This window comes from Peromyscus eremicus, chromosome 1 (assembly GCF_949786415.1).
Source record: "Peromyscus eremicus chromosome 1, PerEre_H2_v1, whole genome shotgun sequence".
In the NCBI taxonomy this organism is placed as follows: Eukaryota; Metazoa; Chordata; class Mammalia; order Rodentia; family Cricetidae; genus Peromyscus; species Peromyscus eremicus.
Window position 1 is genome coordinate 31,543,563 of NC_081416.1, and position 25,340 is coordinate 31,568,902.

Sequence of the window (25,340 nt, forward strand, 5' to 3'; positions counted from 1 at the left end):
ATAAGTGGTCTTTCCACCTAGTGTCTTTCTCTATTTTTTCAGAGTTTTAATTTTTTTTAGTTAAAAATAGAATTACATCACTGTCCCTCTTCCCTTTCCTTCCTCCAGCACCTTCCAAGTACCTTCCCTCCAACCCCTCCCATTCCCACTCACTCTCAAATTGATAGCCTCTTTTTCTTTTATTATTGTTACATACATACATATCTATGTGTGTGTATGCATTTGCAAATATAGAAATACAATGTGCTGAATACATATTTGTTGTTTGTATGTATATGTCTTCACAGCTGAGCATTTTGTAGTGCATAACCAATGGAGGCACTCCCTGGGAGTTGCCTATAGTTCTTTGTCTAGGAGTAAAACGCCATGAAATTTTCTCCCTTCCACCTTAGCATGCCCATTGATATTGCCATTGTTCCAGTCCCATTTATTCACCTATTTCTAGGAGAGACTGTTTCACAGCTGACTTTTAGGTATTTTGGCTCTTAAAATCTTTATGCCCTCTCTTCAGCAACGTTTCCCAAGCCATAAATTCAGGAACAGTGATGTAGACCTATCTATTGGAACTTGGCTACCCAATATCCATTAATTCTTCCTTGGCTAAGTTTTCTCTGACCTATCTTTTTGAAAGCCCTGTGAATGGAATTATTAGTCTGGTGACTTTCTCAACATGTTTATTGATACATAGGAAGACTGCTGATTGGTGCACTAGTTCTGTATTCTGCCTCTTTTCAGAAAGTGTTCATCAGCTAAAGATGTTCTAGTGGGTCATTAGGGTCTCTTGTACAGGATTGTGTCATCTGTAATAAGGACCATTTGGCTTCTTTTCCTATGTATATCTCGCTTATATTTTTGTTCCTTATTGCTCTATCTAAGTCTTCAATAATTGAACTGAGAAGAGAAAGTGGACATTCTTGTTTTGCTCCTGATTTTAGTGAAATGCTATTACAGGTGTTTTGTGCACCACCTTCATTGTGTTAAGATAGTTCTTTCACCAGGCGATGGTGGCACACACCTTTAATCCCAGCACTTGGGAGGCAGAGCCAGGCAGATCTCTGTGAGTTCGAGGCCAGCCTGGTCTATAGAGCAAGAGCCAGGACAGGCACCAAAACTACACAGAGAAACCTTGTGTTGAAAAAACAAAACAAAAGATATGTTCCTTCTATTCAATATTTAACTCAAGATTTTTATCATAAAAGAGTGTTCACTTTTATCAAAGGTCTTTTCTGCATCTGTTGTGATGATGACATGGTTTCTGTGTTTGAGACTATTAATGTGTTGTTTTACAATTTGGGGTTTACAATGTTGAACCATCCTTGTAAGTTAATGTAACACTTTTGATTCTGGTGAGTGATCTTTTGATGTAAAGTTGAATTCAGTTCATAAGAATTTTTCTTTCATGTTTGACATAACAATTGCTCTATAATAAATATTCTCTCTGTCTCTGTCTCTCTCTGTCTCTCTGTCTCTCTCTCTCTCTCTCTCCTTCCTTCTCTCCATTCTCTCCCCAACCTCCTCTCTTCCTTCTCTCTCACCCCTCTTCCTGTCCTCTCCAAATATGCCTCTCTCTTTTTTCCCATCTTTCTCTCTTTTTTCCCATCTTTCTCCCTTTCCTTCCCGCCTCTCTCTGTTTCTCTCTTGGTGGCCTCTTCTCTGGTTCTGATAAGAGTATAATAGTGACTTTATAAAATGAGTTTTACAGTGTTCCTCCCTGTATGTTTTATGTAGTAGTCTGTGCAGCATTGATGTCAGATTTTCTTAAGGTCTGGTGAAATTCAGTCATGAATCCATTTGGGTCTTTTTGTTTGTTTGTTTGTTGTTTGTTTCTTGAAGTGGGGATACTTTTTATTATGGCTTCAATCTTACTGCTTGCTATAAATCTGTTTAATTTGTTCATGCCTTCATGGTTTATTTTACAGAGGTCTTCATGCTTATTAGAACATGATTTTCAAAGTATTTTCTAATAATGCTCCATCTATAATTTCATTAATTTGGTTCTTTTCTTTCTTTCTTTGGTTTAGTTTGGATAAGGGTTTGTAAGTCTTGTTTTAGCTTTGCAAAGACTGAGCTCTTTGTGTCATTAGTTCTTTGTATTGTTCTTAGTGTTTCCATTTAATCAATTTCTGCCGTGGTCATCATTATTTCTTTTTGTCTCTTGATTTGGGGGTATTATGAAGGTGAACCATGAAATCCCTTGAAACTACTTGATTTTTTTAAGATAGGCCTTTATAACTGTAACTTCCCTCACAGCAGTTACATGCTCTGTTTTCAATTTCATTCACTTAGAAGAATATTTTAGTTCTCCTGCTGATTTATTTCAATGAACCATTCATCATTCAATAGTGTGTTATATAACGCTGCGAGTTTGTGTACAGTTCTGTAGTTCTCTTTGTGTGAATTTCCAGTTGTTTCCACTGCTACCAGACTTTTTTCAGTCTTTTATTTGTTATGATGGCGCATTTTTCTTTGCATGTATCTGATGTTTCTCTCTGTGGCTTTCAATATTCTTTCTTTGTTCTGTATAGTTTAACTGTAATATGACATGAGAAGATTTTTTTTCTGGGTCTTGTCTATTTGGTATTATAAATCCCTCCCACATCTCTTTCACTGGACTTAGAGAATTTCCTGCTATGATGTTATTGAATATGTCTTCTAGTTCTTTAGCTTGTACTTCTTCTTCTATAATCATGATTCATAAATATAAATAAATAATGTCATGTAAATGTCTCCTGTCCCATTCATACTTTCTTATTAATGTATCTCTGTCATTTTCTGGATGCTATAATTTGTCCTCATTATATTCAAGCTGGTATATTTTCTTCTACTCCATTCCATTGATGAGGCATTCCATAGAGTTATTTGACTTATTTAACTTTTCATTTTCAATATTTGAATGTTTAAAATATTTCTTTGTATTGAATTCCAGTTTCATACTCTATATTGACTTCCTTTTTTTCATTGAACTCTGTGTGTTCTATTTGGATTCATTTAGGAATTTGAGTCCTATTTATTTTATTGAACATTCTTATGAGTGTTGGCTTGAATTCTTTTGGTTTCTTCTAATTTTCTACCAAAAAATGTGATTACTGTGGTATCAACAATTTTGGAAGAATCATGCTACATTGATTTTTCTCATTTCTTGTATTTCTGTATTAGGACTTGTCCACCAGGATTTATGTCATTGCTTGATTTTTTAATCACCTGTATCATTTCCATAGAAGTATTTTTCAGTGTTCTAGTAGGACTTACTTATAGTAGGATTGGGTTTTCATTTGTCTGCAAGACTGTGACTAGAACTCAGTTGTTACACTCAGTGGGCTCAGGGAATGAGGCTCGGTTCTCAGTACCAGTCCAAGAATAAAATACTCTCTCCAGAAGCAGCCACAATCTATGGACAGACCTACCATGAAAATATAACAATAAACTATTTTTAAAACAACACCCTCAAATCCAGTAGTCTTGGGGAAGATAAAGGAGCACGAATGGTATGGTATGATGTGTTACTAATGGTAGAACAGGAATAAAATAATCAGAGAAAAGCCAGAAATTCATATTCATGTGATGGAGAAAATACAGAAGGGAGGGCAGTAAATAGAAGGGGAAATAACAAGAGGCATGAAGGTAGCTCAGGCTAAGGGAGAACTGAAAGGAAGAAGCGAAGAAGTGAAATTGGACAACTTAAAACAGAAGCAGGGGGTCCTAAACTCCAGCCTGGACAGGTCTATTAAAAAGTAAGACAAGGAAAGAGGAGGACAAAGCAGCTCTACTGCATTGGCATTAGCAGTGAATAAGGAAAGTATAAATGTGAAGGAGAGAAATATCTGTGTGGGAGTGCAGAGCTTGTTTGAAGTTCCTGCCCTGGTGCTAGTGCCAGCTCCACCTCTAGGGTCCCTGAGGGGGATCACATGGTGGATGCCTTGGAGCAATATGTCACAGTGCAGAGCACCTGTGCAAAACCTCCTGTGTCCTCTTGGTCCACTCCAGCCGTCATTCAGACTTCCACATGCCTGAGCTCTGTAGGGTTCTCACTCGAAGTTGTCCCCCCGCCCCCCATCCAAGGTATTCTACCAGCCAAATAGCAGAGTATAGTTCAGTAACAACTGAGTGAGCAGCTCAGGAGGAATTTCACCTCTAGACTCACCACTGACTCAGCAGAGGTCTCTAACAGGGATCTTGCAGATCCTGTTGATTGTTGAGAAGAGAGTTTTCTTTACACCTCCTCTTTCTCTGTGATTTGTCATGAACAGCTTTTGTGCTCACCATTTTCTCTCCTCTCTCTCTCCTCCCCACTCTCTCTCCTCCCCTCCTTCCCTCCACCCCCTCTCTTTCCCCTTCTTCCCTTTCTCCCTTTAGTTCTCTTTTTCCCTCCATCTCCCTCACTCTCTTTCAAAGTCTGTTACTTAAGGTATAGTCCCTATTTTCTGAGACTTGTCTTCAGCAAGGGTTCTGGCCCTCTGTAACTGTGTTTTCTCTCACTGGATAAGTACCCCAGCTGGAAGTAATTCCTTTGGAATAGACCCTGGACACTGTCTCCTTTTAATCTCTGTAAAGTTTCCTATTTACTTTGCTACACTTATTTCTCTACCATCACCCACCTCTCGTAATACCTGTGATCCAACTATGCCAGTGTATTCCCTGGAGATTTAACAGTCACTGCATGGGTGTCATCTGCCACTTAGATAGCTTTATTCTTAATTCTTAACTTCTGCCAGCTGCCTTGTAAATTCATTTTGAAGGTGAAGAGATCATTTCTATATGAAAAGATTTCAAAGAAGTTAAAGCGATGTCCTACAACTTTAAATTTGACATGCACATGCACAGAGCAGTTCATAGATTAAGCCAACACCAGTTAATACTTGTTGAATTGACTCAACTACACTTGAGTTCATTCATATTTATATTAAATCATGTAAATACATAATGAAACATGAAAGCAGCAGGAAGAGATTTTTCTATTTTTTTAAATGTCCAAAAGAGTAAATATGAGGCATTACATTAAAAAAAAAAAAAAAGATCTGATTGGGGTCAGATTGATGGCTGAAAGCCCATTTGATTACAAGTTTTATAGTATATAATGATTAAAACTGCAAGGATGCCCAGGCCTTGTGTTTCAAAAGTATGACTAGAACACAAACCCTTTGCACACATAAGGAAGATAGTTGGATTTTGCAATATGAGATTATCTCTTTTCCATTTCAACTCATTTTCAACATTCAAAGACAGCAAGTGAAAGAAGCTGAACTGTCAGTATTTGATACTCAGCTCCACCTAGATGAGGTCCAAGGTTGTAAGTATGCTTTGAGTATAAGAATGAGTTGAACAATGTGAGAAATGGTTAAGTATTTGGTTTAAAACTGTTTAGAGAAGTCGTTGAAACTAACACACCTAGCATTTCTTTATATTTGTGAGGTTATCTATAGAAATCAAAGTCTTTGGTAAGGAAAAGAAAACTTGATTGTTTGATGAAGGAAAATAAGTCACTCAAATGCAGTGAAAGTTGCTTTTAGCACATTTATTATAGAATATAAATGTTATATTTAAGAAATGATAATTTATATTTTGCATATTTTAGCAAACAGCCTTACCTAAACATTATACTGACACAAAGAAAGTAATTGTGACAAAAAGAATATTGATATTTTAATTGGATATAACTTCTTAAGGACAGTCAACATTTAAATACATTGAGATGGAAATAGAGAGTTTATAATGATCACTAGTCGGGTTAATAGAATTAGCAGAAATGGTGAAGAAATCAGTGTTAATTTATATAATGGAAGCTTTCTGGGTGCTTCAATCACGTTATTTTCTTTCATGGCTGTAGCAAATATGCCCTGCCTCGGCATGAGGACATGGTGTTTCCAAGTCCAAACTGATTCAAACCATTGTCATAAAGTTTTTTTTCCCTTCCCCATGAAAGTAAAACTTCTTTAAATTTACACACATTTTGCTAATGCTTATTATTTTTTCATTAATGATAGAACTTTGGAAATGGATTTAAATGCAAATCATAATACTAAAATATATTTACAGATATCCATTTTCAAGAACATGCCCAAATACATTAGAAATTCTGGTAGTAGTGACAAGTTTTATGTAGCACTTTTGAAATGTTGAGTGATTTTTTTCCTTTGTATTTATCCTTCTCTCATACAGTACATCTCAACTGCAGTCTCCCCTCCCTCCACTCTTCCCAGTCCCCCACTACACCTCCCCTCTGCCCCAGATCCACTGTTCATTTCCCTTCATAAAAAGAGCAGACCTCCCAGAGCACAACATAACAAGATGCAATAAGATGAGGCACAAACCCTCATATTGAGGCTGGCATATTTTATCTGATTCATTCTTACAGTATCTGCAAGTTTGGCTTTATTCCCATTTCATAGTGCAGAATAGAGACTATAAGAGGTCATGTAGAATTGCAGGGGAATGTGCTTTGTATATTCATATAGTATTTTAAAAATTGATGGAGTGGATCTGGGAAGAATTGGGAGGGAGGAATGGGAATAAGATCAATAAGATCAAAATGCCTTGTGTGAAATTATCTTCAAAAAATGAATAAAATTATTACATTAAAATAAGTAAAAAAATTAAAAGTGCTGACAAAGAACTACTATTTGACTAGATCATTTATAAGAAATTTCACAATTATATATATTCTACTTAAGTTGACTCATAATCCCTTTTCTAAATTACAAAAAGAAATATATTTTTGGGTTTCTCTGTGTAGCTTTGGAGCTGTCCTGGAACTCACTCTGTAGACCACGCTGGCCTCAAACGCACAGAGATCTACCTGCCTCTGCCTCTCAAGTGCTAGGATTAAAGGTGTGTGCTACCACTGCCCAGCTAATGTCTTGATATATTATTGAAGGTAAAAGGATAGGCACCTAGAGCAGTGCCTTCCTATCACATAATTCTCTAAAATATAAGCTAAATGTATAGCTGTATCATAATCAAATCAAATAGAAATTATAGATATGTAATTTTACTAATTTTTCCCCTTTTAAAATTCTTTTTTTTTTTTTTTTTTTTTGGTATTTCGAGACAGGGTTTCTCTGTGTAGCTTTGCGCCTTTCCTGGGACTCACTTGGTAGTCCAGGCTGGCCTCGAACTCACAGAGATCCGCCTGGCTCTGCCTCCCGAGTGCTGGGATTAAAGGCGTGCGCCACCACCGCCCAGCCCCTTTTAAAATTCTTAAACAGCACTATTAAGGTACAATGTGGATACCTCAACTTTTTCTACTGTGCTCATGTAATTCAAAGAACATTTCTGTCTTTCAAAAAGAGCCCTATGCCCTGCTTTCCATCTCCAGCTCTAGTCAGCCATGCATCTACTCTACCTTAAGTCTTAACTTTCCTGGTACACAGTTTCTTGCACTACAACTCTGAATTACACTCAATGCTCTTGTTCTCTACATATATGATTATAAATCATATTAAATGACATAAATTCCAGGTTGTTTAACCTACAGTAATTCCTTCCCTCTTTCATTTAGGGTAAGTTTCTAATGTCCCTGAACGCTACTGTAGCCATGTTCAGAACTCACCTACAGCATGATGCTTACATTGTTTCTTGAGTAGGTGCTCTGTGGCCAGTGTCTGATTGACTGGAAGTGTTTACCAGGCGATATTGGAAAATGATGGTGAAAAAAATCTGATGTTTGTATATTTATGGTCTAATGGTTTGTTTACTGGTATTCTCAGTTGTTGACGGTTTCTTAATGCATTTAGATCACTTCTATGCTTCTATCTTGAAGACTAACTGTGAATGGTGTGGAGTGAAACACTGTAGCAGTTTGCACATTTAATCTGCTGGTAGAGGCTAGTTTGTTCTCAGTAAATAGGTGTTTGGAGCTTGCTTTTCTTTTTATTGTAGAAAAACAGTTTATTACTATAAATTCATTAAGTCATCTCAATTTGTAATAAATGTGATTTACTTAAATCAGAATATTGCAAAAAATGTTCCTAGTTTATTTATAAATACACTTCCTCCCCATTAAAGAAAGCCAATTAAAAAAAAATTCTATGTTCTACCATGAACTATATGTTACTTGTTTAAAATTTTGTGCTATTTTCTTAGAGAAAAAAATATTTTCCTTTCCTGTGTTGCAGCCTTTATAATTAAGATGCCTGGCCTAGATGGCCCTGTTTAGTGTTCACCAGAAAGTTTTCATAAAATTCTTTGTCCTTTGGAAGTTATTAAGTTATGACTGAATGTAGTTGAAACTAAGTCCTTTTTATTTGTAACTGAGACAACACGCACACTGCATGCTCACCATCGCCCCTTCCAATGACCGTCTCCTGTTCCCTTAAATCATACTGCTATTACTTCAGACATCAAAGCTTTTTTCTCTGTCTGAAGTCATTCATTGCCACAATTCTTAGCTATTGTTTGTATGAAGTGGATTAGCTGTCCATATTTTCTTCTGAACTTAAACTTCCCAGGAACTTAAAGACTAGTCACTGTGGTTTAAGTATCAATGATCTTGAAGTTCTTCCTCAACTTTACTTGTTGACTTTTACTTCTTTACTTAGTAGCACTGAGGTGGACTGGGGCTAGAATAGGAACAGCCAGAAGTAACATTCAGTTTGTGGTATTATCAAGGCCACACACCCAGAGACACAGCTCTCTGCTGCCACCTCAAAGACTGAGGCATTCCTTTATCTCTCAGGGTTCTGACCCAGTGATGTAGGACTAAATTATTGGCTTCAGCACAGAAAAGAATTCAAGGACTATGAAGTTATGAAGCACAGGGATTTAGCAAAGATATTTCAATGTGGATGCTAAGTGTGCAGGTTAAGAGCAAGGCTGATGCTCAGGGAAAGAACAAAACATACCCAAGTGTGAGGATGGGCTTCTAAAAGAAGGTTTTTTCCCTGTTGTCTTTCTAATGGTCACACATAGGATATTGGTGGATTTTGTAGCTATCATCTTCAAATGATTCCTTAGAAACCTAAGTGAGATCTCATAGTAGTTCCCATACACTGGATAGGATTACAGCTGATCTTGCATCATAAGGGTTTCAGGAGAAATTAAAAATTTTTATTTTTTAGTGTAAACAAAGGTTTAGGCTTTTTTTAGTGTAAACAAAGGTTTGAGACTCTCAGAAAATGTCTAAGGAAAGGAATGAAGCCCTACTCAGGATCATATACATTTAGGACTTAAGCTTGGCTTGTTGCTATTTCAACATAAATTATATATGTGAAAGGAATGTTATTTCTATGTTGATAGTTATGGCAGACATTGTGCATTGTGTTGGAATTCTTGCTTCTCAGCTGGTGGGAGGCTGCGGTCAGATTCCAGGGTGAGGCACACCTCTCCTTCCACATGTGCTCATGGTTTCCCTTGCCCTTCTATCCTGCTTCAGTGTGGCACTCAGTCTGTAGGAGAACATATGCTGAGTGCTTGGATCAAAACAACCCATTAAACTAAGGTATACATAAAGATAGGCACAGTTAATAGTCACCAAATGGTAACTCTATTCCAGGCAGTCTTATATCATTTCCAAGATTACCCTTTGTGAATTCCACCTATTATAGAGATGAGAAAATTAACAGAAAGAATTTTAAGATCTACCAGATCAGAGTCCAAAACACAGTTGAGATTCAAACAAAGGTGGTTAAATATCAGACTAGCCACCCTCAGCCAATGTTTAACTCCTGTGTCCAGGTTAGGATAGTCACAAACCCGTGAACAGGCTTGGCCAGCTGGGGCAGAGAGGAGGCTTAGGCAAAAGGAAGGACATGTATAAATACATATTCCTTTCTTCATTTTGCCCACTTCTGTCTGAATGTAACACTAATTCTTTCTTGTAGCGAATTCGCTACTAGATAATAAAAATCATTACCATCATCAACATCAGCATCAGCATTTCAAATTTTCAAGTGTACTCAATATAACTAATCAGGCACAGAGGAAATGAAGTCAAAATTTTAACTTTGATTTAAAACTTTTGTGTATTAAATATAACCCATATTAAACATACTTCCTTAGGCTTATCAAATACAAATTGCTAAACCTCACTTTGTAAGTTCAGACTGAAAAAAATTAAATTATAGCAAATCCTTAAAGAAATGAATAGCATGCAATTGTTCAAAACTTGCATATATTTACATGGTACATGGTTGTACAATATATTATTTCTCATTGTATTTGTGGAATTCTAATAGGACCAGGACTACATTGAGTGCATCATTCAATAATATCAAATAGCTATTATAATTAAAAAGGATCTTAAGTTAGCTGGAAATTGAACCTGGGAATGACAAATGTTAGGCAAGCACACTACCACTGAGGTATATTCCCAGCTCTTAGAAAATTTGTAAATAATTTCCACCACTAAGGTTTAATTTCTACTCCTCATAAAAGTAAAACACATGAATTCTGTAAATATTGAGCAATTCAAAAGTTTTAAGGAAATATTACTAAAATTATACATAAAGGAAAAATTATTATGAACATGTTAATGACCTTCAGATTGTCCTTTTGTAAATCTGTTTTAGATATAGGTATTAGGCATATGCTCATGTGCAGATATACCATGGAATCATAAAAAATATACTGCCCTATAACTAATACGGTTTATCCATATATTTTAATTATTATTCTAGCATAAATTTTAGAGCTGCTTACATAGACATTGTATAATTTATTTTTCCCAAGTTCTTACTGACATTTAGACTGTTTCTGATTTTTCTGACAGGAACAATGTTGACTTAAAGATCCATGAATGATCTTTGGAACATTGTAGGTTTGTCAGCAGGGTTCTGATGAACACATTAGTTGGGTGTTGTTCAGGGAATTAACCTTAGCAGGAGACTCTCTAGTTGAGTTAGCTCACTCTGGTAGTTATTGGGAACTGTAGCTTCCAAGGTTAAGAAACCAGAATTCAGGGCTGAACAGATAGCTCAGCAGTTGAGGAGCACATAGCACATATCGCTCTTCAGAGGACATAAGCTCAATTCCTACCACCCACATTAGTTGTGGCTTACAACCACCTGTAACTTCAGCTCCAAGGTATCAAACACCTTTGTCCTCTGCGTGGCTTCCATGGGCACTCACACTCACATGCACAGACCCAAACACATATGCATAATTAAAAATAAAAGGTCTTTAAAGAAAAGATGCTGAAATTCAATACACCTCTCATGAAGTTGACCTCTCCATTTCCACTGACTACTTCCTACCCACTTTGGCTTCTTGTATGACTCAAGCAATCAGGTGTCCCAAACCCCAGATAACACACTAAACGACTAGGGGAATAACACAGGGTTTTTTCCTTTCTTTTTCACACATTTATTTATTTTTATTTTGTGTGTATACGTGTGTGTGTGTGTGGAAGGGTCTACATGCCATTGCTCATGTCTAGAAATCAGAGGACAGTTTGCAGGAGTCAGTTCTCTTCTTCCACCATGTAGTTTCCAAGGATAGAACTCAAATTGTCAGGTTTGGCAACAAGAGCCTTCACCTGATGGGCCATCTCACCTTCTCACACGACAAGGCTTTGATTAGCCCCTTTTGATGGTCATATCACCCACTTAGAATAGTGAAAATACAAGCCAATAAATACACGGTTCAATTTTTCACATCGAGTCTAAAGTTAGCCTATTCCATTAATCTCATATTTGTGAACATCCATCATTATACCTTCATTTTGTTTTATATCCAGCTGAAGGAAATCCGTGTGTACTTAGAGGAGCTTGGCTCCAAATGTCCTAAATAGGAACCCAGTTCTGCCAGTTGGTAGTTCAGTGAACTTAGACAACACTTGTGTGTGTGTGTGTGTGTGTGTGTGTGTGTGTGTGTGTGTGTGTACAGTTTGCCTTTGATTTTACCAGTTTACCTGATTAGTTAGACTGAATCCACTTGTGTCAATTTGCTTCTGTGAAAAGGAAGAATTTTTTTTCCTTTTTTTTTTCTGGAGCTGAGGATCGAACCCAGGGCCTTGAGCTTACTAGGCAAGTGCTCTACCACTGGGCTAAATCCACAACTCCTTAATTTTTTTTTCAAGACAGGGTTTCTCTGTGTAGCTTTGTGCCTTTCCTGGAACTCACTTGGTAGCCCAGGCTGGCCTCGAACTCACAGACATCTGCCTGCCCCTGCCTCCCAAGTGCTGGAATTAAAGGCGTGTGCCACCACTGCCCGGCATGAAAAGGAAGAATATTTTTAAGCAACACTTGATTGTCCCTACTTGCTATAAACTACCACACAGGACAGAAAGACTAATGGAAAGGCCATCAAGAATGCCAAGTCATTGATACCAGCTCCTTTAGAATCACGATGATCCTATGGCAGTTGCTGCTATTGTCTTTGGCAAGAATTAGGGCTTGCAGCAGTTAAGCAACCAGCCCAAGAGTCACAGAGACCAGGAAGGGGCAGAATTAAAACCAAGACCTGTGGTTCAAAATGCTGATCTCTTTTCCTACCGTATGCAGAAGTGATGTCTTAAGAGAACAATGTCTAACTTAGACATCTGAGCAGCATAGGATTGTTTTTGTTAACTGGGTAAGAGTACATTTTCCTTCCCTTTGGAATGCTCATTCCCTTCAGAGTTTTGTTATTCTCACAACAGCTCATTTGTCACTCTTAGCCTGTCTACTTTCCTTTTAGAAGTGAGTTTCCACATTGGTATTTATTATGAACTACAACTGAATTAACATGTACCATACTAATCTATCATTTTAAGGAGTTTCACAGACAGACAAACTAGAGGCTCTTTGGCTGTTATAGACGTTTTCACAGTATTCTCTTTTTCCTTTTAACTCGTCATGTAGATTGATACCAAATGCCAACTCTACTGTCTGATGTGTCCTCTCATTTCCTCCTGACATATTAATTCCTCTCAGACTGAACTCAGTCTGAACATTGTGGACACACAAGACACTTAAGAATTTACTAACACCACCACCACTACCCCAGCAAGTACTTTAATCTCAGTACTCAGGAGGCAGAGGCAGGCATATCTCTATGAGTTCTATGCCATCCTGATCTACAGATCAAGTTCCAGAACAACCAGGACTACACAGAGAAACCCTGTCTTGAAAAAACAAACAAACAAAAAAACAAGCAAACAAACAAATAAAACACGCTCAGTATCCCTGCAGATGAATCAGCAAAGGATTCAAAACACAAGAAGGAGCAAGCTATGCTTCAGCCAAGGCTTGCTATGTCATTTCTCCGAAGCTTTCTTTGGGTCTAAATAATGTTACTGGTGAGCAATGCCGTGGTGTTCCACTGCTAGAGAGCACTCAGTGATAGCTCCATTGACTACTGTTAACAGATTAGCTCCATCATGGCTCTTCCTTGACTTATGAGTCTCTTGGGTGACTCTCTTGTAAGCATGAACACATAACTACAGCCCATTTGAGATAAGATATTGGAGGATCCCAGCCTCCTGCATAGGCACAGGGAGCCATGTGGGCTGCATGAGATGCAAGCTCACTATATTGGTTTGGTTTACAGTGGATAGAACTAAGGAGTAAGATTTAAGATCTACCGGGCGGTGGTGGCGCACGCCTTTAATCCCAGCACTCGGGAGGCAGAGCCAGGTGGATCTCTGTAAGTTCGAGGCCAGCCTGGTCTACAGAGTGAGATCCAGGAAAGGCGCAAAGCTACACAGAGAAACCCTGTCTCGAAAAATCAAATAACAAAAAAAAAAAAAAAAAAAAAAAAAGATTTAAGATCAAAGGAGATTAATGCCATCAAGCATGGTAGAGGAAAAAAAAGTGGTTTTCAAAAATCTGAAAAAAAACAATACCTTGTTACATATATATTTTTAACTGGAGGCAGGAAAATATTGGAAAGTAAAGTGGAAAATAAATAACAGTTATGACATATACATCTCCAGTCCCAGCAGGGACCAGGGTCAATCACTATACTTAACTGTAGCAGGAATCTTAAAAGTTCTTATTAATAAAATCAAACCTGGAGCCAAGTATTGGGGTGAAGCTGGAAGATCAGAGAGACAGAACAAGCCACAGCTAACCTCACCTGGCCAACTTCTCAGCTGGTCTTATTTCCTCAGACTAGAAGCCTCTGTGTCCTCATATCCGAATGTCTCTCAGCTGAATTGTGTTGCTAGAAGCCTGAAAGCTTAACCAGCCAAATGCTTCTAGTTTCTGGTCCTCACGCCTTATATACCTTTCTGCTTTCTACCGCCACTCCCTGGGATTAAAGGCACGCTTTCTGGGATTAAAGGCGTGTGTCACCATGCCTGGCCGTTTCCAATGTGGCCTTGAACTTACAGAGATCCAGAGGGATTTCTACCCTTGGAGTGCTAGGATTAAAGGTGTGAGTGCCACCATTTTCTAGCCTTTGTATCTAGTGGCTGTTCTGTCTCTCTGACCCCAGATAAGTTTATTAGGGTACACAATATTTTGGGGAACACAATACCACCACACTTAACTCTAGAAATGTTTGTGGATGAGGACGTTGGAGAGTATAAAGCCCCAGGTGATCATAAGATCATACTTTGCCATCAGCACATGAAATGGAATTCAAGAGGAATTAGACGTTTTTGATAAAGACTATGTATTATACTCAGACTCATTATATAAAGTAAAATGAAACATGAAGTATATTTTTTTCCAATTCATATGGGCACAAAATTAATTTGGGATGTAGTTAGTTGGCCCTCAAATGACCCCGCACAGTAAGATTGGAGGATGGTTGTACATTGTGTTTGTGAACTCAGTCCCTGTGTGACTTGGGTAGTAGTTGGGATTCATTTATATCCTATCTGTACCTCTTAATTTCAAGACAATGGTACAGCCTGGCATATGAAATCTGTAGGTACTTGCTCATGTGTCCTTTCTGCCTGTCTTTAAGGTCCAGTTGAAAAGTGAAGAATCCAAAACATTTGCAATGAAGATTCTCAAGAAACGCCACATTGTGGACACAAGACAGCAGGAACACATCCGCTCAGAGAAGCAGATCATGCAGGGGGCTCATTCTGACTTCATTGTGAGGTAAAGGCACACCCCTAACAACAGATGTGCCAGCTCCAAATGGCAAATCAGCTGCGGCCCTTGCTTCCGCTGTGCTTACCCCTAAAGTATTTATTTTATGTTCACAAAGAAAACTTGAGAAAATTGTATTTGATTTTTGAAATATAAAAAGCTTGATTCTACATTTATTTTTATAGAAGAACATATCCTCATATTCTCAAAAAAGGATATTTTTCCCAAAAGAGATGTCAGCTTTTAGCATGTCATTTTTGTCATGGCTCTGTAAACATCTACATCAAACATAAGAGACAGAGAACACAAAAAACAATTACCCAAATCAGTCTATTCAGTGTTAATTTCCTGAAGAATTTATTTGTTTCTGTGTGTAGTATATATATATGTGTGTGTGTGTGTGTGTGTGTGTGTGTGTGTGTGTGTGTGTGACTATGTGTGTGTCTGTGTCTGTGTGTCTGTGTGTATGTGTCTCTGTGTATCTGTGTGTCTGTGTTCACATATGCACATGGAGGTGTGAGGGTGTGTGCAGGTGAATGCACATGTGTGGAAGCCAGAGATCGATGCCAGTGACTTCTTCAGCCACATTTTTGAGACATGGTCTCTCACTGAACCCGGAGCTCACTGATTCAGCTGGGCTGGCTGTCCTAAGCTCCAGGGTTCTACCTGTCTCTAATCTCCCAGCACTGTGCTTATAGATGGGTAAAACCCTGTCCAGCTTTCATGTGGGTGCTGGGGATCCAGACTCAGATCTTCATGTTTACCTGGCAGGTATTTTTACCACCCGAGCTATCTCCCCAGCCCAAGGAGGTTTCCTTTTATGAAATGGCAGCTAATCTGTCCACTTCACTATTTTCATAGCACTAATAAGATGATAATGAAGGTTTTTATATGCAGGAGAAACTTTTATGGTCAATTTAACAGTAATACAGAAAGTTAAGATGTAAATTTAAGTGACTATTTACAAACTATATTTATAAAATACTTATGACCACTAAGTCTTGCTCAAGGCCATGCTTGAAACAAGAGCCAAATAAGAATTGGTAGAACCTCAAGACTCTCTCATGTGTACATACCCATTAGGGTTAGGCCAAACCAGAAACTTCTAATCCCATAGTCTGTAAGTATTATCCATGGGGACACTGAGTTCTTGAAGATCTGAGTGCCCTTCATTCTCATCACAAAATACCAAGACTAACAATCAAAAATCAAAAAATGAAATCAACACTGCCACCTGAGTGCTGGCTCTTATGAGAAGGACATTGCAAATTATCTTTTTCATCTATTTTGAAATATTCAGTACAATATTGCTAACCATGCAAATGGAACTAGACCTCATTCCTCACTCCTCACTATAACTTTGTACTACAAATACATGGTACATGTGCTTAATATCCTGGCTTAACTATTAAGCAGTACATATATGTATTAAAACACCTTGTTATATCCCATAATTATATATATATATGAATGTATATATATATATGTATATATATATATAAATAAAACAATTCACCAAAATTTAAAATAAACAAATGTTTTAAAAGATAATAATGTTCATACTTTTGTTTTCTTGTTTACTGTTTACAGGCTGTACAGGACATTTAAAGACAGCAAATACTTGTATATGTTGATGGAAGCTTGCCTAGGTGGAGAACTCTGGACTATTCTCAGGGATAGGTAGGAGACTTAAATCTTTTCTGTCATGTTTTGGAAAACAGAGTGATCCATAATGGTCTACAAGAAGAATCCATCACTATCACAAATTAAATTATATTTACGTTTTACATATGCTTTTATTTTCAAATGTAAGCATCAGGCACAGCCAACAGTATCTAGAATTTACTAAAAGTATGTAAAATTCACCTTGTAACTAATGGTGTAGGTTGACTCCACCTTAAAAATGATCATTAGGAAAGTGTGTCCTCCCAGGCCTTAGCAAGATGTGATTTAGAATCAGCCGGCTCTACACCTCAATTTCTACACTGTGTGTTAACCCAGGCCTTAGCAAGATGTGAATTAGAATGAGCCGGCTCTACACCTCAAATTCTACACTGTGCGTTAACTCGGGGAGAGCTGTGTCGTGACTACTCGGGGTTACCTGTCACTCTAATCGACCACTCAGTTTTCAAATGATGACCCTATCTTTATGGTACTGATAAATTTTTCCAAAATTCCTTTTTCTCTCTCTGTTTTGAAAACCAACACGAGTTCACTACCTTGTCCTTTAGAGATTGCTAACTTTGGGGGAGGGAATTAATTATTTGCACTTTTTCATGTAAACAATTTGATTTACCCTTCTGACTTTCCTCAGGAGGTAAAGTTTGTCTGGAGAGTACACGTTTGTTTCTCTGAATTATGAAAAATTGTTTTCTTCATTTTTCATGTCATCTACATTTTTTGTTGTTTTAAAGACAACTTTGTTTTCCTACAAATGTTTTTTGGTCGTTTCCTATAAATGGCTGACCGATGAAAAGCAATTCTGTGCTTTCTCCCTGTGTTAGAGATCAAATCCAGAGTCTTGTGCCTGCTAAACAAGTTCTTTCCCACTGAGCTACATCCCCAAACGTTGGCTTTTTGCAGTAGGGTCTGGGATGTAGTCCAGGCTGCCTGGGACCTCTTGATCCCCATGCCTCTGCCTCCAGAGCACTGGTGTGATAGGTTTGTGCTGCTGTCTTTGCACTTTTGGAAAACTTATTATTATTATTTGTACCAACCTTGCCTTCAGGTTCTTCTTCACTGTATAACCATCACCATCCCTGCTACTTAACTATAGATAGCCCTGATGTACCTGAGTCACATGAATATTAGTCTGTTACTTTTTACATAGTCCAGGTCAAGTGGTTCTGCATAAACTCTTGACTTTGGTTCTTTTTCCTAAATCTACCCCTTTTGTGCCTTTGTGTCTTCAGATAGAATATATATTCAGGCCTTTGATCCCAGTAGCCTTACTCACATGTATGTGTTAAAGAGACCACTTTCTGCTCTAATATATTTTAATATACTAGTGTTTTATTTGATTTATTAATTATAGTTTTAAAAGAAGCATACAAAGAACTGCATGTTGTTGGCACAGGATGAGGTCAGTATCTACACTAAGCTACCACATTACAGCATATTACTGTATTGTAGTTAGTTAATAATTGAGTCATAATTTTGTGAAAGCATGGTGACAGTGCCCTGGGTATACTTTGATAAATATTTGTGGTCCCACTGCTCAGAACTTGCTGACTATTCCAAAAAGTTAGTGTTTTGTCTGTGAATTAGCAACTGACATTCTTCCTGTGGTTCTACTACATTATTTTTCAATCTGCTAGTTTTTGTGAAACCCTTTCTCTCTTTTCTGTTCATTAAAACAGGAGACTTGTAAGTAGAATTAAACAGGGAAGTATAATAAGCCTTACAGAGGAAAGACCGGCTATGCCCTCAGAGCTCTGTAAAATTTGTATCAAGTTCCTTTATTGGAATAATAATTACAATAACAGCACTAGAACTCAGCCTGCAAGCATCAGACACGCCCATTCATCAATATTCAATTTACCTTTGCTTGGCAATATCAACTCATATTTTTTCTCCACGCCTTTTGAGATTACAGTTTGGTTGGTTACATGTGAGCTACACTGACTCAGCAGGGTAACAAAGGGTGACTGTGAAGAAGCTGATCCCTTTGGGAGGAGTGAACAGATAGACAATAACAGTGAAGGCTCATTCCTCTATTTCCAGGGTCTGTGTGATGATCCTCCCTTTCCCCTCCCCCAGGACATCCTTGAGTTCTGGGTACACAGTTGTTATGGACCCCCAGGGAATGTGATATGGCATGACAATGCTTATTGTGAAGAAACAATGGCTGCTTAGTTCTCCCAGTGATTCCAAAATTCTGAATCTCCTATGGAACCATTGCATGGAAAACCATTATAAATATATAGAGTTGGAATCATTTCCCCCACCCATCCTCCTTCATCTGTGTGCACATATAATCTTATTCTTTTATTCTACATAGATTTATTTTATCTTCTCAATAAAATGCTGAAAGCCAAGTTTGCTAGCTCATTTCTATAATCCCAACTACTCAGGAAGCTGGGAGGAAAATTCCAAAGTTCAAGGTCACTCTAGTACAACAGTTCTCAACCTATGGATTACAACCCCTTTGGGGGTCAAATGACCCTTTCACAGGGGTCACATATCAAATATCATGCATATCAGATACTTATATTACAGTTCATAACAGTAGCAAAATTACAGTTATTGAAGTAGCAACAGAAATAATTTTATGGTTCGGGGTCTAGACATTCTTAGTGAGACCTTGTCTCAAATAGTAGGGTAATAAAAAATAGCTTTGGATGTAGCTTGGTGGTAGAGCACTTGCATAGCATGTAAAGATTTTTGATTTAAAACCTTATGATGAAAAACAAAGAACAAAAAAAGGCAAAAACCGCCTAGATCTGTTTGTTTACTTTTCCTCTTGTGTCCAACGAAAACCATGATAAGGAAAACACTACCCTAACAGTATACAAGAAGTGCATATGAGACTATTGGAAAGCAGGCTTGTGTGACAATATTCTTTATTAAAACCACACTCATGCAACTTACACACATACACACACACATACACACACACACACACACACACACACACACACACACACAGAACTGAGAATTAAGTTGATGCTACATGTAGGCAAGATATGCGGACTGTTAAACAGACCTAAGCTAAACACTGAAGGATTCATTATCCCTCATATTTCCCAGGTTTACTCTTTGGTAGCTATTATAATTTATCATCTAGTTTATGAGACTTTTTTCTTCTAAATATTCTATTTCATTCTTTGGGATAAGACAACTGCAAATTATATTTTATTTCCTTCCCTCTAATATTTAAAGAATTAATAACTCCTGAAACTCTTTAAAATGTAATTAGTTAATGGAATAAATATTTATTAGTATTTATGTTGTCAAATAGTATACAATAACACATTAACATGTTAATAAGACATAGGACACCGTGTCAATATAACTGTTTGATGAATATTTTAATCTAGTAAGACTGCATGTCGATTGCTAGGCTTTTTATTTGTTTGTTCATTTTCTTTCTGCTGGATAACTTAAGTATCTCAGAAATCATGAGTTTCAAATCATACACCACCTCAATTTCTTACCATATGTCTTCCTGGATAGAGTTTATGAACCTGGCTATTTTGTGGAGGGTGGTTATTTAATTTCTCCTTTGATAACTTAATAGATGGCACTGATTAGAAGTATTTTTAAGGAAATGATTCAACCTAGCCATCCCATTTTACAGTTGTTCATACACCTACATGTTGCAACATACTTCAGATTGTGTACTCACTAATGATTGCTGTCACTTGTTAATGACGCCTGACCTCATTTGATGAGAGATATTTTGTCTTTGTTACATTCTGACATCTTGGCATTCACTTTATGGCAAGCTGAGTAAATGCTGTGATTTAACTTTAATTTGAGTTCATTAATAAATATATATAACCCTCTATTTCTATCAAACTGTCATTTCATGCCATTTAGCTAAAACGGCAACTCCTAAAGAACGTCTGAGACCCTATTCCCACAGTTTGACTTCAAATGATATAGCTGTCAAAGCACAATTTATTTATTTCAAAGATCTACCCAGAATAAATGATTTATTTCTTTGAGCAACTCTCTAAGGAGTTGGTAAAATAAGATTTCACTTCTATTTAGATCAAATTTACATTGCCATTACCAATTCAAGTTATAATTTTTCATTCTGAGTCACTCTAATGCTGTGCTCTGTGACTGCTTTTAGTGGCCTTGATCAAATGTTTAGTGGTGCAACAATGTGCTGCTGATACTTTGTTTGCATGTATTGACTTCTCAGTTTGAGATGAAGAGTTCCTAAAACCTTTAAAAATCAGTTACAAATAGACTTCTATGTGGGGTATACTCCATATAGATTGTTGAAAGAATTAGACGCCAACCTTCTAGAACCTTCTAAATTTAAAATGGCTCAGATCCAGAATAGGTCCTCCTGATAAAAGGAAGTAGTCAATATCTAGATTCAAACAAGCCATGCAGTTGAAGTCTTCTAATTCCCCACTCATGTGCTGTTTTGATTAGCATTATTCCAGAATGTTTTATGCTAGGGGAGATTGAAGTCATATACAACACATAATGTATATATACATGCATACATTTATGTATATGTATACATATGCTTATTTTTTAAATTAAAGCTTTTATTTTCAAAGAATATTCTATTCTTGATAGGCAAACATGCTAAACCTTTATTAAGAGCAAAGGAGAAAAGGAACTCAAGACAATGCTCTAATTCTTCTCCAGTCCCCAGGATTGCAGATTTTTAGATCTGCCTAGGTTTTCTACCCCTTAGAGGGCAATTATAGCCTAAGGAACACAATTAACTCCCTATTGTAGATGCAGCTCTTTCCAGAACCTTCCTTCACCCTTAGAAATGCACAGTTGTGTCACTCAGCTATCATTGGGACAATAGTATAATCTTAGCAATGTGAGTGAAAGTTCTGATATTTAGAGAAGTAGATGCCATCATACCTACATCTTAATTTAGTCTTGAATTTTATCTGTATGAATTGTCTTTGAGAAAAGGGCTCTCTACAATCCGGTCTGGTGTCTTGCCTCAGCCTCCCAGGTACTGGATTACAGTTATGTGCTATCATGCCTAGCTTAGCTGTGATTCAGACCAGCTGGTTGTTTTAGTAACTACTAGTGGATATAGAAAGTAAATGATATCTGCACAGCTGAAGATACTATTTCTAAATAAAAATGGCCACAAGACATCTGCTTTGGCACTAGATTTGCAGATGAATTTTGTAAATATGTAGTCACACTCCACTGCTCTGGTTGTGAGACTTCACCTTCAGTTTTTAAAAAGAAGCATCACCAAAATGCAAGCAGGCACCCGCTGATGAGCAAGCTCCTGCACTGTTGTTTATTGGACACCACCTGAAGTTGTGGTAGCTCCTGTTTCATTGCAGCCACTTCAAGATCTGAAAGAGCTTATGCTAATAGCCATAAATTATGAAATTATTTGATTGAGCCTCAATATTTGAGAAAGAAGAAAAAGAACACACTAATCTTAAGTCCAGTGAATAAACAAGTACAAAAGTTCTGCTCTAGAGACAATGAATGACCTTAGAGCTCTCTTTTACTATTATTTTAATCAATAAAGTTACATTTGTATATATATACACATATACATATACAGATGAGACTGAGAAAGATGGGAGGCAAAGAGACAGAGAAAATGCTTTCTTGTTAAATGTTGGAATTTAACAGCTCCTTCTAGTGACTTTTTCTTCTGATTGTATTTTAGTTCCCTTTCTTCCTACTGATGAGAAAGCAATGGTCTGGAAGGTAGATACTGTCTGTCTTGATGGCAGAAGTGTCAGAGACCTAACATATAGCTGGTGAGAAGATATGCACAGGGTTACAGCTCTATGGCATGATTCTCTGTAAACACTGGCATCTTTCATTATCACATTCACAGGAACCATATCCACAACCTTTAGAACGATCCATATATAAATTTGCTAAAAGTAACCATGGACAAATCCATATACTTAAGTTGTATGTTAATTATACATACACATGTATGATTATTATTGAAGGTGAATAATCTCTCTGTTTAATATAACTTCTCCTTTGGACTAGAGATATAGCTAAATGGTACAGGACTTAACAAGTATATATTAAGAACTAGCTGGTGGTATGATTGAGCATCCCTTGGGTATATGCCCAAGAGTGGTATCATTAGGTCTAGAGGTAGATTGATTCCCAATTCTCTGAGAAGTCACCATACTGATTTCCAAAGTGGCTTTACAAGTTTGCACTCTTACCAACAGTGGAGGAGTGTTCCCCTTGCTTTACATCCTCTTCAACATAAGCTGTCATCAGTGTTTTTGATCTTAGCCATTCTTGGGGGAGAGCAGAAGGAAGGATGAGAGGGGGGGTCTGTGGTTGGTATGTAAAATGAATAAAAAAAGTTATTAAATAAATAAATAATTTTTTAAAACTAACTAGGTTTGATCCCAAGTAACAAAGAATACGCAATAAATTAATTAGTAAATCAAAATAACCTCTCATTTGAAAAGCAAACAGTTAGTAAACAAGTGCTAATCTAGGACTCATTCTTTAGCCTACGACTGGGACTCTCTACGTTTTTTGTATAGCAGTGGGCTGCTTAGAGGAAGCCACAAAGTCCATCAAACTTAATGTTACTGATCCCTTCTTGAGCCTTCCAGGATGTTGAATTTAACTGTCTCACTCATAATGGCAATAATTCTTTGGCTTGATCCTCTGATGTTTTAAAAACCTAATGGAATGAAAATGATGCATGTGGAGCCAGTTAGCCATTGGCCTCTGAGCCAACTTTGGTACAGAAATATAATGAACTCATATATACATAAGTCAGTTTTTCTAGAGAATTAACTTCTCATACACTGTTTATTGCATTTTCCATTTTCAGGGGTTCATTTGAAGATTCAACAACCAGATTTTACACAGCATGCGTGGTAGAAGCATTTGCCTATCTGCATTCCAAAGGAATCATTTACAGGGACCTCAAGCCAGAAAATCTCATCCTAGATCATCGAGGTTATGCCAAACTGGTCAGTGTGTTTCATACAATGGTTGTGCCCTGAAGTTCTAAAGTACTCATGTTCATTTGTTAACACAAAATATATTCCACTTCAATGTTATAACTTCTTGAAAGCAGTATTATTGTCATTGTTTTCAATTACAATGTATTTTAAATTATGCAAAATTTTATGAAAAATTAAATTGGCTAGGTTTGAATTAATAATACTCCCACAAAGCATGTGTTCTAGCAACTGTTAGAAAATTCCCTTGTTGGCATGTATTCATAGACCTGAAAGCACTTATTTATATTATTCTGTATTTGTATCCAGCTTTCTGCCATCCAACTACAATGGAAATTAGTGTTATACAAGACTGTGAACATTTTAGTATTTGGTATTTAAGAATAATGTTCATGAGGAATAAGTTCTGAGGTAATATTATCTAGGTTGTATTAACAGCAATAACACTAACAACTGGCTAAGAGCTACAGTATAAAAGAAATTCTTTCATTTAAAAATGTCCAACGCTTGTGAGCTTTGGATCTGTTGGCACCTGATTCTAGTTACAAACTTTTGGAATTGTTACCCATGCTTGGATTTTAAATATATCTGTATCAGTGGCAGGTAACTATTTCCATCTAAACCAAATCACTTTGTGAAAAAAGGAGGCTTTCTGTATTTGCAGCTTCTCCAGAAAGTTCCACAAAAAGAGGATAGATCTTGTTTTATCTGCTTGTTTACCAAGAGTAAATAAAGTATTTCTCTCTTGATTCTGTCACTCAACTCCTTCAACGGTAAACCTTCTTGTCATATATTCAATACTAGAGCCGTCTGCTTTATACTGTCCAGAAGAAAGTAGGTATCGGCTGAGGAAACTTTGATGATGATCCACCTGGATCTCTGCCTCTTTAAAGAAGAAATTCTTTTCTTTATGCCACAACCACTATTGGCCAAAAATAAAGTAGGAAAAGTGAAAAAAGTATTTCTACAAAGAGCCTTTTCTCTTCATGGTTTCAATTTTATCTATGTTCAGGTTTCACTTTCCTCATTGGAACAGAATTTGAACATGGCATCTGTGTTTGCAACATATATGGTTCCTTTTAGAAGACAGGACTGTAATGACTTTAATTTCTTTATTGATATCATCCATATGCTCAGCTAAATACATATTTTTCTACAACTTGATCATAAATAGCTTAAGTGTCTTGCTTTCTCTCTTCATAAGGTTGACTTTGGCTTTGCAAAGAAAATAGGATTTGGAAAGAAAACATGGACTTTTTGTGGGACTCCAGAATATGTAGCCCCAGAGATCATCCTGAACAAAGGCCATGACATTTCAGCTGACTACTGGTCACTAGGAATTCTAATGTATGAGCTTCTGACTGGCAGGTACGGGCATTTACAGGGAACTACGAATAACAATAGGCCTCAGACAGCTGTGCACTCCTGCCTTTGGCACTCTGATTAGACGATCTTAAAGGATAGCTCACTGTACCATGGAATGCAACTTCAATTATTTATGCAAATAATCACATATTCATAAAGCAGGCAGCAAAATAGATCTCATGAGTGCAACCAATTCAATACCAACTTTAATCTTGCCAGTGTGTGTGTGTGTGTGTATGTGTGTGTGTGTGTGTATGTGATATAAAAAGATCAAATTTCCTTGGGATTTATTAGACTAGTCATTTGGCTGATCATATAGTACAGGAAATGATAATCACGTAAAAAGTTCTATGGTCAGATTTCCTTAGAAGTAAGAGGACTGGCTAACATT

The 25,340-nt window shown here is 37.1% G+C and overlaps 1 protein-coding gene and 1 long non-coding RNA gene across 3 annotated transcripts in view; one reads left to right on the plus strand and one right to left on the minus strand.

Moving 5' to 3' along the window:
* LOC131907987 (uncharacterized) overlaps window positions 1–18,722 on the minus strand; it is a 46,335-nt gene extending 27,613 nt beyond the window's left edge. The window contains exon 1 of the long non-coding RNA XR_009378517.1: window positions 18,499–18,722. This is a non-coding gene — a long non-coding RNA (uncharacterized LOC131907987). The remainder of the gene's footprint in view (window positions 1–18,498) is intronic.
* Prkg1 (protein kinase cGMP-dependent 1) overlaps window positions 1–25,340 on the plus strand; it is a 1,191,370-nt gene that overhangs the window by 1,150,307 nt on the left and 15,723 nt on the right. For both annotated transcript variants that reach the window (XM_059259056.1, XM_059259048.1), the window contains exons 11-14: window positions 14,827–14,966; window positions 16,548–16,637; window positions 23,452–23,593; window positions 24,789–24,952. In XM_059259056.1, coding sequence (XP_059115039.1) covers window positions 14,827–14,966; window positions 16,548–16,637; window positions 23,452–23,593; window positions 24,789–24,952 — 536 coding nt within the window. The remainder of the gene's footprint in view (window positions 1–14,826; window positions 14,967–16,547; window positions 16,638–23,451; window positions 23,594–24,788; window positions 24,953–25,340) is intronic.